Source organism: Alosa sapidissima, chromosome 6, assembly GCF_018492685.1.
Source record: "Alosa sapidissima isolate fAloSap1 chromosome 6, fAloSap1.pri, whole genome shotgun sequence".
NCBI classification, from domain to species: Eukaryota; Metazoa; Chordata; class Actinopteri; order Clupeiformes; family Clupeidae; genus Alosa; species Alosa sapidissima.
In genome coordinates this window covers 39,682,913-39,695,411 of record NC_055962.1, presented here as the reverse complement: position 1 = coordinate 39,695,411, position 12,499 = coordinate 39,682,913, and the positions used below count along the sequence as shown (strand labels likewise).

Genomic DNA, 12,499 nt, shown 5'->3' with positions numbered 1-12,499 from the left:
GGCCATTACCGTTTTTTTTTGGGGGGGGGGGGGGGGTACGACGTGCTGACGTAATTAATATGCAAATTAGCGCGTGGCGTCATCTAGCGACATTTAGCGACTTTTGGAGCTGGCTTTAGCTACTTTTCATTCGAAATAGTTGGCCACACTGACTGCAGCTTTAAAGAGATGGTGGGCCACCGGCGGCATGCTATCTGCCAATTTGATTTTGCTATCTGGGTAGTACGCTGCACAACTGTTGTACAGGAATTCATAATTCTCCAGTTCGAGGGAGAGTGAAGTTAGCTGGTTCACAGTAAACGGGTAGGGTATGAGAATACGTGCCACTCTCCCTTACATGTTAGTTTTAAGGTAAAAAAAAAAAGAAAACTTGCTTAGGATACCTTTAATGGAACATCAACAGGTCACTCAATATAGGTTATCGGAGTTGTGCACATTTGTGTGTAGTTCGTTTTTATTATTAAGAAACCTCTATAAAATACAACACAAAACTGACTGCTCTGAAATATAGGGAAGTAAGATATATTCGCTGCCGGGCGCCGTTTCAAAAACTTACTGAGATCCTTCCAGGGAACGGCTCTCTTTACTCCTGGCCCAGCCGTTGTCAACCTCCTACATCGGATCATACGCAAGGCAGCAACAGACATCTACGAATACAAGCAATTATACTGTACCGTTAGTGTAACTGTTATGCCTTAACCGGTACCGCACATGTTGCATGACATAACGGATGACCTATGAGCAGTAACGTAGCCTAGCTGGCTGTAGTGTCAGTGTGGGGTACCATGGTACACAGCTAAAAGATTTCTGTTTAATGGCTTCATAACAACCCTTGGTAGCATTTCAAGATAGGTTATCAGTTTGGATTTGGATGTTAAAGAGAAACAAATACGTAAATCACAAATGACAATCTGCTGCTGATGGCATTAGGATAACTGTTAGCCTAGAAACTCGATCGGCAATCTGAACCAGTCAGAGCTTTCTGCAACTCTACTGCCAGCGTCCGGCTTAGGCACAGCCTTGTGTGTTGTCTTTACCTTGTTTGGATGGGTTTCTAAACCACTTTATTCTGGAAGGAAAACGAGACTTTCCACATCTAACCTTCTATTCGCCGCACTCTGCATAGGTGTAAATAAACACCAGTCTCACAAATTACACGTCATACTTACCGTGATGTATGGAATATTTGGGCAAAAGAAAACATGTCGCTACAGCTTTCCTCATTTATAGTGTGCTTAAAGCAGGTTATTCTTAAATTCCCTGATCTTATTTTCCCGTCATCCTACTTTTTTGGCCAGCTCTTGCTCGTAGACCAACTCTGGAACGTTCGGCCGGTGTAGTCAGGGATGTAGTGGTGAAATAAGAGCCTACTGCAATAGGCTACCTTGTGTTATCTTATATTAAGATTAAAAATCTAGGTAGTATAGGGATACTTACTCTGACCTTTCTTGTAATATTATTTGACTTAAGATAAGTCCAAATCTTCTTAAATTAAAGCTGCAGTTGGCAAGATTGTTTTGATCATATTTACTGAAACTGACTATCTCTGACAGAATAACATAAATCAGCCGGTTTTAGAAAGAAAAAAAAAAACACCTCTACCTCCACCTAGAGCCTGTTATTTGTTTTGCAAAAATCCACAGTTCTCAGTTCTTCTAGTCCAATCAGAGCAGGGCTGTGTGAGGACTGTCAATCACAGTCTGGGCACTGACGACCACAAACTCGATGAGAGGGTGCTCGGTGGTAGTGGGGGAGGGGCATGAGAGTTGTAAACATGAATTTTAGCTAAGTCCCCTCAATCTGTCAGACTTGCCAACTTTAACAGAATATGAAGTCACGTAATGTTAAGGTTATCAAATTAATGATTGTGTTCATAAACTCACACAAACCAGGTAGCAGGAGGCTGGTGGACCACTAGCCTACTGGGGGCAGATCTGGCAGTTCAGTTGTGCGTTGCTCATTTCCAGTGTTAACCCTAGCTAACCCACCCGCTAGGGTTCAGTAGTGCGTTGCTCATGGGTTTCCCAGTGTTAACCCTAGCTAACCCACCCGCTAGGGTTCAGTAGTGCTTTGCTCATTTCCAGTGTTGACCCTAGCTAACCCACCCGCTGCACACAAACATCACCATTTTTCAGTTGTGCTCTAAACACGTTTTTATTTATTCAGTTAGACTTCTTCCTTCATTTTATTAACATTTTACATTATTAATATTTGCAACAAGTGAAATGAAAGGTAATGGTGGTGGTCCAACAGCAGACCACTGTGGCACACCACTGGTATGACATCTGATTTGTCTGGATATTATCATCATACTGTAGCAATGTTACTATAGCAACATCCCTTTATTCCATATCCAAGTCATTCCTTTATCACAATAAATTAAAAACAATTCAAGTCAGAATGAACTATTTTATGTAAAGTACAGTTTTACAAAACTATGTAAAATACAAAACTATAAATGTAATCATATTTATTGTTATGTGTATATCTCCAATCTTTCACCATCTTTCTCTAGACTTGCATACTTCATCCCTCACATCAACACGCACACACACACGTGTATATATACTAACTAGAGTTAAAGACTTGCATACTTTACCCCTCACATCAACACGTGTACACTAACTAGAGTTAAAGACTTGCATACTTTACCCCTCACATCAACACGCACACACACGTGTATATATACTTATACACACTAGATTTAAAGGCACCGGTACACTCACACACTAGAGCTATGTAGAATAGACTCACACACTTACACACTACAGCTATTCTATAGCAGGATACTCACACACTTACACACTATTCTACAGCAGGCTACTCACACACTTACACACTAGAGCTAAGGCACCCATACAGCAGACTACTCACACACTTACACACACACTATTCTACAGCAGGCTACTCACACACTTACACACACACTATTCTACAGCAGGATACTCACACACTTACACACTAGAGCTAAGGCACCCATACAGCAGGCTACTCACACACTTACACACACACTATTCTACAGCAGGATACTCACACACTTACACACTAGAGCTAAGGCACCCATACAGCAGACTCATGCACACACACTAGAGCTAAGGCACCTATACAGCAGACTCATGCACACACACTAGAGCTAAGGCACCCATACAGCAGACTCATGCACACACACTCCAGAGGGTTAGGGTTAGGGCAGAGGGGCTGTTGGAAGCCTCTGAATGAAGCGGTCTGATTGGTCCAGCATGGCCTGGCTGCATCAGTGTGCTGGCCCTTCAGGTATGACGCTCTTGGAGGGTCAGGTGCAGGCCTCCCGGTATGCGCGTTTGATGGTCTAGTAGACGGGAGGTGCGTTTGACAATGTCGGGGGGTGTCAGGTACAGGTCTTCTGCCTATGACAGTCGCATAGGTGGGAGGCGCATATGACGTGTGGCAGAGAGGTGTGTCAGGTGCAGGTCTCCTGGTAGGCACGTATGACACTCTCGTAGGCGGGAGGGGGGGGTGGGGGAGGTGGGGGCGCCTCTGAGGCTGCTGTTTCCCCAGAATGAGTCTGGGCGGGGCTTGCTGGCGTTGGGCGGGGTGGACGTGGTGCTAGCAGGGGTGGGGGTGGTCTGGCTGACCCCCTCCGCCTCGCGGGCGATCTGGCTCACCTGCAGCAGCGGGTGGAAGGTGGAAGCGCGGAAGCTGGGCTTGTGGCCGAGAGGGTCTACCTCGGGGGAGGAGCCTTGCCGGTGGAAGCTGAAAGCAGCACTGGCCAGGCTGTTGTTGCTACGGCGATCGTAGCCGCTGCTGCTGCGGTGGAACCCCTGACGAGAGCGGGGTGACGCCGACCGGGTCGTGGAGCGGCTGGGACGAGTGTGGCGGCACGTGATCCTTGCTGAGGCTCGCCGGCGGGCCTTCCAGGTCAGCAGCATGTAGACCAGCGCCCCCAGGAGCAGCCCCACCACCATGGACATGCAGAACGCCACAATCAGGTCTCCTGCGGAGGCAAGGTCACATACTACAGGGGTCAAAAGGTCACATACTACAGGGGTCAAATTAGTAACCAGATACCACCACGGAATGTTAATTTCTTACATTAATATATATAACATGTAGCCTGGGTGTTCCCATGCTGCCTTGCGCGCGATTTGATTCAGCTGCTAAGGCAGCCTGGAGACCATGGAGCAAATTTTCGCCTGAGATAGGGGACCAATCACAGAACAAGGGGGAAAGCAAGACGATGATGAGCTATGCACAGACGCATTTGATAGACATCCGTGGCACCCAATAAACGGATCTGGGCATTTTTTTCAAATACGAGAAAATTAACGTTTGGTTCCCAGACCACGTCTCATTGAGAAGTGGTGGCGCTAGCCAGGCTATATAACATGTAACTTAATGTATAAATTAGGGCTGTCAAAATAACGTGTTATTTTCGATTAATTAATTACAGAAATAATAACGCGTTAAAAAATGTAACGTTGATTAATGGCATCGTGACTGAAGGAGGCAGACGAGAAAGCACTGCTTTGAATGAAACATTTAGCCTAGGCCTACGTTTTAAAAAGAACGCCCAGACCAATACTGTTGACAGGAGCATCAATCTGCTATTTCCGCAGTAAGGAATTTCCGTTGCTCCCATAAGAGTTTGTCAAGTCTGGAGTAGCACCTCAATGCAAAACAATCCGGAGTTAGGCCTATGAGATAGCACACTGATGATAATAATGCTAGTTAACTTTGCTAACGCTTTGCTGATCCTACCCTATGACCGACTAACTAACCGACAAACTCCCTTAATAAATTGACTACATTTGTTGCACACTTGAAAGAAAAAAAATGTCTTCAAAGGTATGTAGAAGGTGGTTACATTTATTTCCATATATGTGTATTACTATAATATGTCTGATAAAGAGCGTGTAGCTCGAAAACGTTCACTTGGTGAAATTAAAGAAAAAGCAAAACGGGAGCAAGTGTGCGGACATTCAATTTTGTTTTTTACATTTATTTCCATCCCAATAACTTCATACATTACATTTCCGTTTGCACTTGTATTCTATGCAGTGTTGCCAACTTAGCGACTTTGTCGCCATATTTAGCGAGATTTCAGACCCCCCAAGCGACTTTTTTTGTAAAAAGCGACTAGCGACAAATCTAGCTACTTTTTCTAGCGTTCTTGGAGACTTTTTGAGACTCTGATGTGATGGCATGTAATGTCCCTTTTTACTCGTATGAGTAAGCAGTGAGTTCGGCTGTGCTGTGTAAGAGTCTCATGCCTGTTTCGCCCCAAAGTGTTGCTCCATGATTATAAAAGTAATGACTGGCCTAGTATCAGCCCATGTTATCCACGGAAGTAGATGTTCTATAGATCTAACAGCTCAGACAACGTTATTGGAAGGTGCAGCAACTTCGGGTGGGATTACAACCAGAGTCAATGAGACGAGAGCAATGACATGATGACAGGGAAACAGGGACACGCTTTCCAGCACCGTTCAACAAAGGAAAGTAGGCTACAACTTCATTCACAAGCAGATAGTTCAAAATCGAGCATACAAGTTAGAAAAACCTAAAGCATTCGTTTAGGCTATGTCGCGTAAGGTTAAATTGTGTGTAGCCTATGGTGAAGTTATAATCAGACTTCAAGCTGTGCCAAGCAAATGCAGCAGTTGGGAATAGGTTGGAAATTACTGATTTTCAGCCACTTAATGCTCATTCTGGTGTATACTATGACAAGATGTACAGAAGTGTAAAGTGTATCAATTACCCTAATATACAAGTATGTTAAATTAAATATTTAAATTAGGCTCTTAAAGTTGCCTATTTCAGTAGGCCTAGGAGAAAAGCAAACAGGTGTAAAGGGGAATTAAAGGGCCACCACGGGGGGGGGGGGGGGGGGGGGGTTCACGACCTGGTGACATAATTGATATGCAAATTAGTGTGTGACGTCATCTAGCGACATTTAGCGACTTTTGGAGCTGGCTTTAGCTACTTTCCATTTGAAATAGTTGGCAACACTGATTCTATGTTGCTTTAATTTCTTTGTTCCTACTATTTAGTTTATTTTCTTGAACTGCTATTTCTTATCCTGGACTCCCACCTACTGGATAGAAAAGGCAACAACTATCAGCGCTACACTTTGGGCGCTAGCGCAGCCAGGCAGCTACAACGCTACACTTTGGGGGCTAGCGCAGCCAGGTAGCTACAGCGCTACACATATTATCTGATGCAGGATTATTGTCTGGTGCAGGTATGTTATCTGGTACAGGTATGTTATCTGGTACAGGTATATTGTCTGGTGAGGGTATATAATCTACAGGTATATTATCTGGTGCAGGTATGTTGTCTGGCGCAGCAGGAAGGCTGTTCTTTTTAATGGTAATGACTACAGGAAAGCTGCTTTCTACTTATAGTGTTGTAAAACTGACATCACACTCTATTTACTATGAGAACATCACACACTATGAGAACATCACACTCTATGAGAACATCATACACTATGAGAACATCACACTCTATTTACTATGAGAACATCACACTCTATGAGAGCATCACACACTATGAGAACATCACACTCTATTTACTATGAGAACATCACACTCTATGAGAACATCACACACTATGAGAACATTACACTCTATTTACTATGAGAACATCACACACTATGAGAACATCACACTCTATGAGAACATCATACACTATGAGAACATCACACTCTGAGAACATCACACTCTATTTACTATGAGAACATCACACACTATGAGAACATTACACTCTATTTACTATGAGAACATCACACACTATGAGAACATCACACTCTATGAGAGCATCACACACTATGAGAACATCACACTCTATTTACTATGAGAACATCACACACTATGAGAACATCACATGGCACACCACCATGATATTAACCATACAAAAGCCTCACCATAAGTTTGTTGCTGTTTATTGTGACTGGCCATCGAGAATCTTTATGTGAACTCATAGTTCAAGCATTGCCCTAGCCTACCACTTCTCTGTTGCCCTAGCCTACCACCTCTCTGTTGCCCTAGCCTACCACCTCTCTGTTGCCCTAGCCTACCATCGCTCTGTTGCCCTGTTACCCTAGCCTACCATCGCTCTGTTGCCCTGTTGCCCTAGCCTACCATCGCTCTGTTGCCCTGTTACCCTAGCCTACCATCGCTCTGTTGCCCTAGCCTACCATCGCTCTGTTGCCCTGTTACCCTAGCCTACCATCGCTCTGTTGCCCTGTTGCCCTAGCCTACCATCGCTCTGTTGCCCTGTTACCCTAGCCTACCATCGCTCTGTTGCCCTAGCCTACCATCGCTCTGTTGCCCTAGCCTACCATCGCTCTGTTGCCCTGTTGCCCTAGCCTACCATCGCTCTGTTGCCCTGTTGCCCTAGCCTACCATCGCTCTGTTGCCCTGTTGCCCTAGCCTACCATCGCTCTGTTGCCCTGTTACCCTAGCCTACCATCGCTCTGTTGCCCTGTTGCCCTAGCCCAGCGTTTCTCAAACTGTGGGTCACGAACGTGAGACATTCCAGGTGGGGCGCGAACTGACGTGAAAAACAGGAGGTTTTTTTTATTTTTTAATCTGTAGCCTGGGCCCAGGTAGCACCCGATGCGCAATGGACGCACTGTGTTATTCACAGGGAAGCGCTCGTGTCAAGGCAGCTTAGTTAGTCCCGACCTACATGAGATTTTGAACGTTGTTGTGAGAGTGGTGAATTTCATCAAAACCCGGCCCTTAAAAGCGCGTCTATTCTCCGCACTTTGTGAAGAGATGGTAGCTGACCAAAAGGCTGTACTGTTTCACAGCGAAGCAAGCTGGCTTTCCCGAGGTAAAGTGCTGTCGCGCGTGTTTGAGCTCCCAGTCGCCTCTTCTTGGAGGAAGAGCGCATGTTTGAATCTGCAAGCACGTTCACTAATGAACATTTCTTGACAAAGCTGGCCTGTCTTAGCGATATATTTTATATATCTTAGCGATACATTTGAGTTAAATGTCCAGTTACAAGGCAAAGACAAGCACCTACCTCACCTAGCAAATAAGATTACTGCATTCACCAAAAAAACTTGAGTATGGGACAAGCGCCTCGATCGCGACAGTATTATGCCTTTGAGATTTCTGAGCGAAATCGCTGAAACGTCTGATTGGGAGGCACTCTTGTGATCCCATGTATTGAACAGTAGGCCTACATCACATCCCTGCAAAGTTTATTTCAAAAATATTTCCCAACCAGCAGTACTCAGTATGACTGGATTATGGATCCATTTAATGCAGCATGTTGGTATTTCATTGAATATATTGTACAATGCTGTAAAATGGCCTATGCTTCCTAATATGTTGCTGGAAAACAGAAATATGTGTGTTATGTATTTATTCATTATTATATCTGCAGCACCAGCTGATTTTAACTCTGTTGAAGAGGATATATTTAGAACTTGTCATTATTTCAATAAATTTGACAATTTTAAGCTTGACCTACCACTTTCTTAGAGCAATGAGGGACAGATGGGGCTCGAGAATGCCCCCTTGATCAAAGTGGGGAATGAAAGAAAAAGTTTGAGAACCACTGATCTAGTTTGTTAAATACCACAGTCACGAGTTGGGTCGCGATAGTCTGTCATTTTTAAAAAGTGGGTCCCCAGAAAAAAAGTTTGAGAAACACTGCCCTAGCCTACCATCTCTCTGTTGCCCTAGCCTACCATCTCTCTGTTGCCCTGTTGCCTACCATTTCTCTGTTGCCCTGTTGCCCTAGCCTACCATCTCTCTGTTGCCCTAGCCTACCACCTCTCTGTTGCCCTAGCCTACCATCTCTCTGTTGCCCTAGCCTACCATCTCTCTGTTGCCCTGTTGCCTACCATTTCTCTGTTGCCCTGTTGCCCTAGCCTACCATCTCTCTGTTGCCCTAGCCTACCACCTCTCTGTTGCCCTAGCCTACCATCTCTCTGTTGCCCTGTTGCCCTAGCCTACCATCTCTCTGTTGCCCTAGCCTACCACCTCTCTGTTGCCCTAGCCTACCATCTCTCTGTTGCCCTGTTGCCCTAGCCTACCATCTCTCTGTTGCCCCACTTTCTTTTTCTGTTCAACATGATGGTGGTGGGTCTGGCTCATGGTCAGGCATTATTTTCTAAGTATTTGTACAGTTGTTGTCAATGCTTTCAGCTACAACATGATGTAGCAGACAACTCTTTACTACTGAATGCAGCTAGCCTGGGTTTTCCCATGCTCTGTTGCCCTGTTACCCTAGCCTACCATCTCTCTGTTGCCCTGTTGCCTTAGCCTACCATTTCTCTGTTGCCCTAGCCTACCATTTCTCTGTTGCCCCACTTTCTTTTTCTGATAAAAAACAGTTTTATGATGTGATGTCAATAACCTACAATTTCAGGCAAATTGTTAATGATTATAAAGGGCAAATTGTTAATGATTATAAAGGGCAAAAATAAACTTCAATATGGATGCTGTGGCACACAGTTTGGGAAAACAACATGGATTAGGGTTCTGTCCTCCGTCGGTTTGGGTTAGGGTTAGGCTCCGACCTCTCAATGATCTTTCCTTCATTGGTTTGGGGAAACACTGCTCTAACCTCTCGAAGATCTGCCATTCATCCAAAACAGTCAGCTTTCTTTTGGAATCTTTCAGAATTACTGGAACAATAATTTTCACGAATAACAACATAACAAATTCTGTAGGCTTCGTGGTGACATGGCAAAACTAAAAAACAAAAGGTTTGCTCTGCCAATTCTACATTTTTGCTAAAACAAGATACAAAAAATAAAATGGTGAATTCATCAACGTGACCAAATCCAGCGTAACTGCAGTATAACGGAGGGCTATCTGCTCTGCTGCTGCAGATCGACAGAGGAGGCTGGGAGAGCCTGCGGTCATCTGGAAATGACATTTGGAAACACTGGGAAGGACACAAAAACAACTGCAGAGAGTTTTCCAGAAATCTTATTCAAATGTGTTTCTCTGTCCTCAAACAGCAGCTGCTGCCAGAGCTATGCAGTTAGTTTCACACAAAGTACAACAGTTAGTGGTGTGGTCATAAGATATCACATGTCGATGTAATGCTACGTGTGTGTGTGTGTGTGAGGGGGAGAGTGAAGAGGGAGGAAAGTATCTCACGTAGATCGAACGCATGCAGAAAGTCCATGATGGGATGTGTGCTGTTGTCAGTCATGGTGTGCTGCGGAAGTCTCAAAGGCAAGACGGAATCTCAGGCCTCCACCGTTCCGTCTGCAGGCACGTCTTCACACACTCTTCATCAATCTCACACTCTGCTCTTCATCAATCTCACACTCTTCATCAATCTCACACTCTGCTTCTCACTCTCTCGGCTTCTTCTGTGAATAAGTTTCTCCACCGTTCCCTCTCTCTCCCGCTCCCTCTCTCTCCCGCTCCCTCTCTCTGGATTCCCTCCCTTCCTTCTTTCTCTTTCCTTTTCCTCTCTCTCTCCCTCTCTCTCCCTCTCTCTCTCTCTCTCTCTCCCTCTCCCTCCCTCTCTCTCTCCCTCTCCCTCTCTCTCTCTCTCTCTCTCTCCCTCTCTCTCTCCCTCTCTCTCTCTCTGTCTGTCTGCCCATGTCCGTCCCCGCGGCCCACAGGATTCTCTCCAAGGCTGCACTCCAGCCTTAACCAGCCCCTGTGCTCTGCTTCACTTGTTTGTGGAAGAGGAAAGCTGCACTGTCCCATTTCCCATTTCCTGCCTTTCTGTGTAAAATTAGCAACCACTCTTATCTTCCCTGGGCAGTTTTCCGCAAAGGGGTGATTCAGGGCTGTGTGTGTGTGTTTTGTGTGTGTGTGTGTGTGAGTAATTTCCTCCTCTCAGTCTTAATTAGTGATTGAGAAAGCCAGTCCCCTCCAAAAAGGGATTTATAAATGGAATGTTAGAAAGTTCCTGCCGGAGTGTCTTTACTCCTTAATCCACAACAAAAGTGTCTTTTTACAAGAGTTGGACAAGCTTGGATAAAAGTCTATCAATAAAAAGGATTTATGAAATGAACGATTTGAAGGACTCATTTTGGCCGGCTACCAAAAGTATTTGCTGATGTCTCAAATTCTCTCTCTCTCTCTCTCTCTCTCACACACACACACACCTCAGGTTTCCTGCCCCGATGCCAATGGCGGTCCTTGGTTCCTGTGTTCTCTAGAGCCGCTGTTGCTCAGACAGGAGAGCAAACCCTGAGCTCTGGCACGGCCTCTGAAGCCCCTGAGCCAATCAGTGAGGCCTGATTCAGCCCCTGGCCAATCACTGAGCTCTGATTCGGCTCTTGAGCCAATCACTGAGGCTTCATTTGACTCCTGAGCCAAACACTGAGGCCTAATACCCCTGTTGTAACACCTCAAACTGGTCATTTTAGTTGGTGTTGCTGGTCTACATTGCTGGTTTAACTGGCCTTGCCAGCTTATGTTGGTCATTCTAGCAAACCAGCATGACCATCTTACACCAACAATGTCAAGCTTGACAGGCTGGTCACCAGCATGACCAATTTACACCAGCTGTATCCCACACGACAGGCTGGTCAAACCAGCATGACCAGCTTCCTCAGATGATCACGCCAGCATATCCAGCTGGTGGTCCAACCAGCGACACCAACAAAGACCAGTAAGAGCTGGAAGAAAACCAGCTAAAACCAGCAAAGACCAGCTAAAACCAGCTACCAGCTAAGACCAGCTAAACCAGCTACCAGCAAAGACCAGCTACCAGCATCAGCTAAGACCAGCATAAGACCAGCTACCAGCATCAGCTAAGACCAGCATAAGACCAGCTCCCAGCATCAGCTGCTTTCTAGCTGTTTTGTCAGCAGCGACGGCGCCTCAGCCAATCGTTATCGTTAGACATTTTCTGACCTAACAGTTTAACGAACTGCTAACTGGAGAGGCTACCCCTTGGCGGCCTGTAGGCGACCTCTAGCCTCATGTTGGTGTGGGGCCAGTGAGCGACCAGTGAGCGACCAGTGAGCGACCTCTAGCCTCATGTTGGTGTGGGGCCAGTGAGCGACCAGTGAGCGACCTCTAGCCTCATGTTGGTGTGGGGCCGGTGAGTGACCTCTAGCCTCATGTTGGTGTGGGGGCAGTGAGTGACCTCTAGCCTCATGTTGGTGTGGGGCCAGTGAGCGACCTTTAGCCTCATGTGGGGCCAGTGAGCGACCTCTAGCCTCATGTCCACAAAGGGAGTGATGTCCTCCCAAATGTATTTTTGCATTGTGGAAGACTACATTTGCCCCTTGTGGCTGATCTAGTTAACTACATTCGCCCTCTTGTGGCTGATCTAGTTAACTACATATGCCCCTTGTGGCTGATCTAGTTAGCTACATTCGCCCTCTTGTGGCTGATCTAGTTAGCTACATTCGCCCTCTTGTGGCTGATCTAGTTTACTACATATGCCCCTTGTGGCTGATCTAGTTAACTGCATTCGCCCCCTTGTGGCTGATCTAGTTAACTACATATGCCCCTTGTGGCTGATCTAGTTACCCGTATTGTTTTTCAGAGCAGAGTGTAACAAATCTTTTCAGAGGAGG

The 12,499-nt window shown here is 45.7% G+C and overlaps 2 protein-coding genes across 3 annotated transcripts in view; both read right to left on the bottom strand.

The window, feature by feature from the left end:
- The window catches only part of serac1 (serine active site containing 1), a 47,121-nt gene extending 45,873 nt beyond the window's left edge, over nucleotides 1-1,248 (bottom strand). The window contains exons 1-2 of one of the 2 annotated variants that reach the window (XM_042095652.1): nucleotides 1,038-1,248; nucleotides 557-647 (exon numbers count right to left, since the gene is read on the bottom strand). In XM_042095652.1, the coding sequence (XP_041951586.1) occupies nucleotides 557-647 (91 nt within the window). In that variant the 5' untranslated portion in view covers nucleotides 1,038-1,248. The remainder of the gene's footprint in view (nucleotides 1-556; nucleotides 648-1,037) is intronic. The other variant, XM_042095651.1, reaches the window with a different exon arrangement.
- Nucleotides 1,249-2,877: 1,629 nt separating this feature from the next.
- Nucleotides 2,878-10,426, bottom strand: myct1a (myc target 1a). The gene is given in 3 exon segments (XM_042094954.1): nucleotides 2,878-3,493; nucleotides 3,495-3,973; nucleotides 10,107-10,426. Coding segments are annotated over 3 exon segments (588 nt in total). The 5' UTR covers nucleotides 10,162-10,426; the 3' UTR covers nucleotides 2,878-3,439.
- Nucleotides 10,427-12,499: the final 2,073 nt, after the last annotated feature.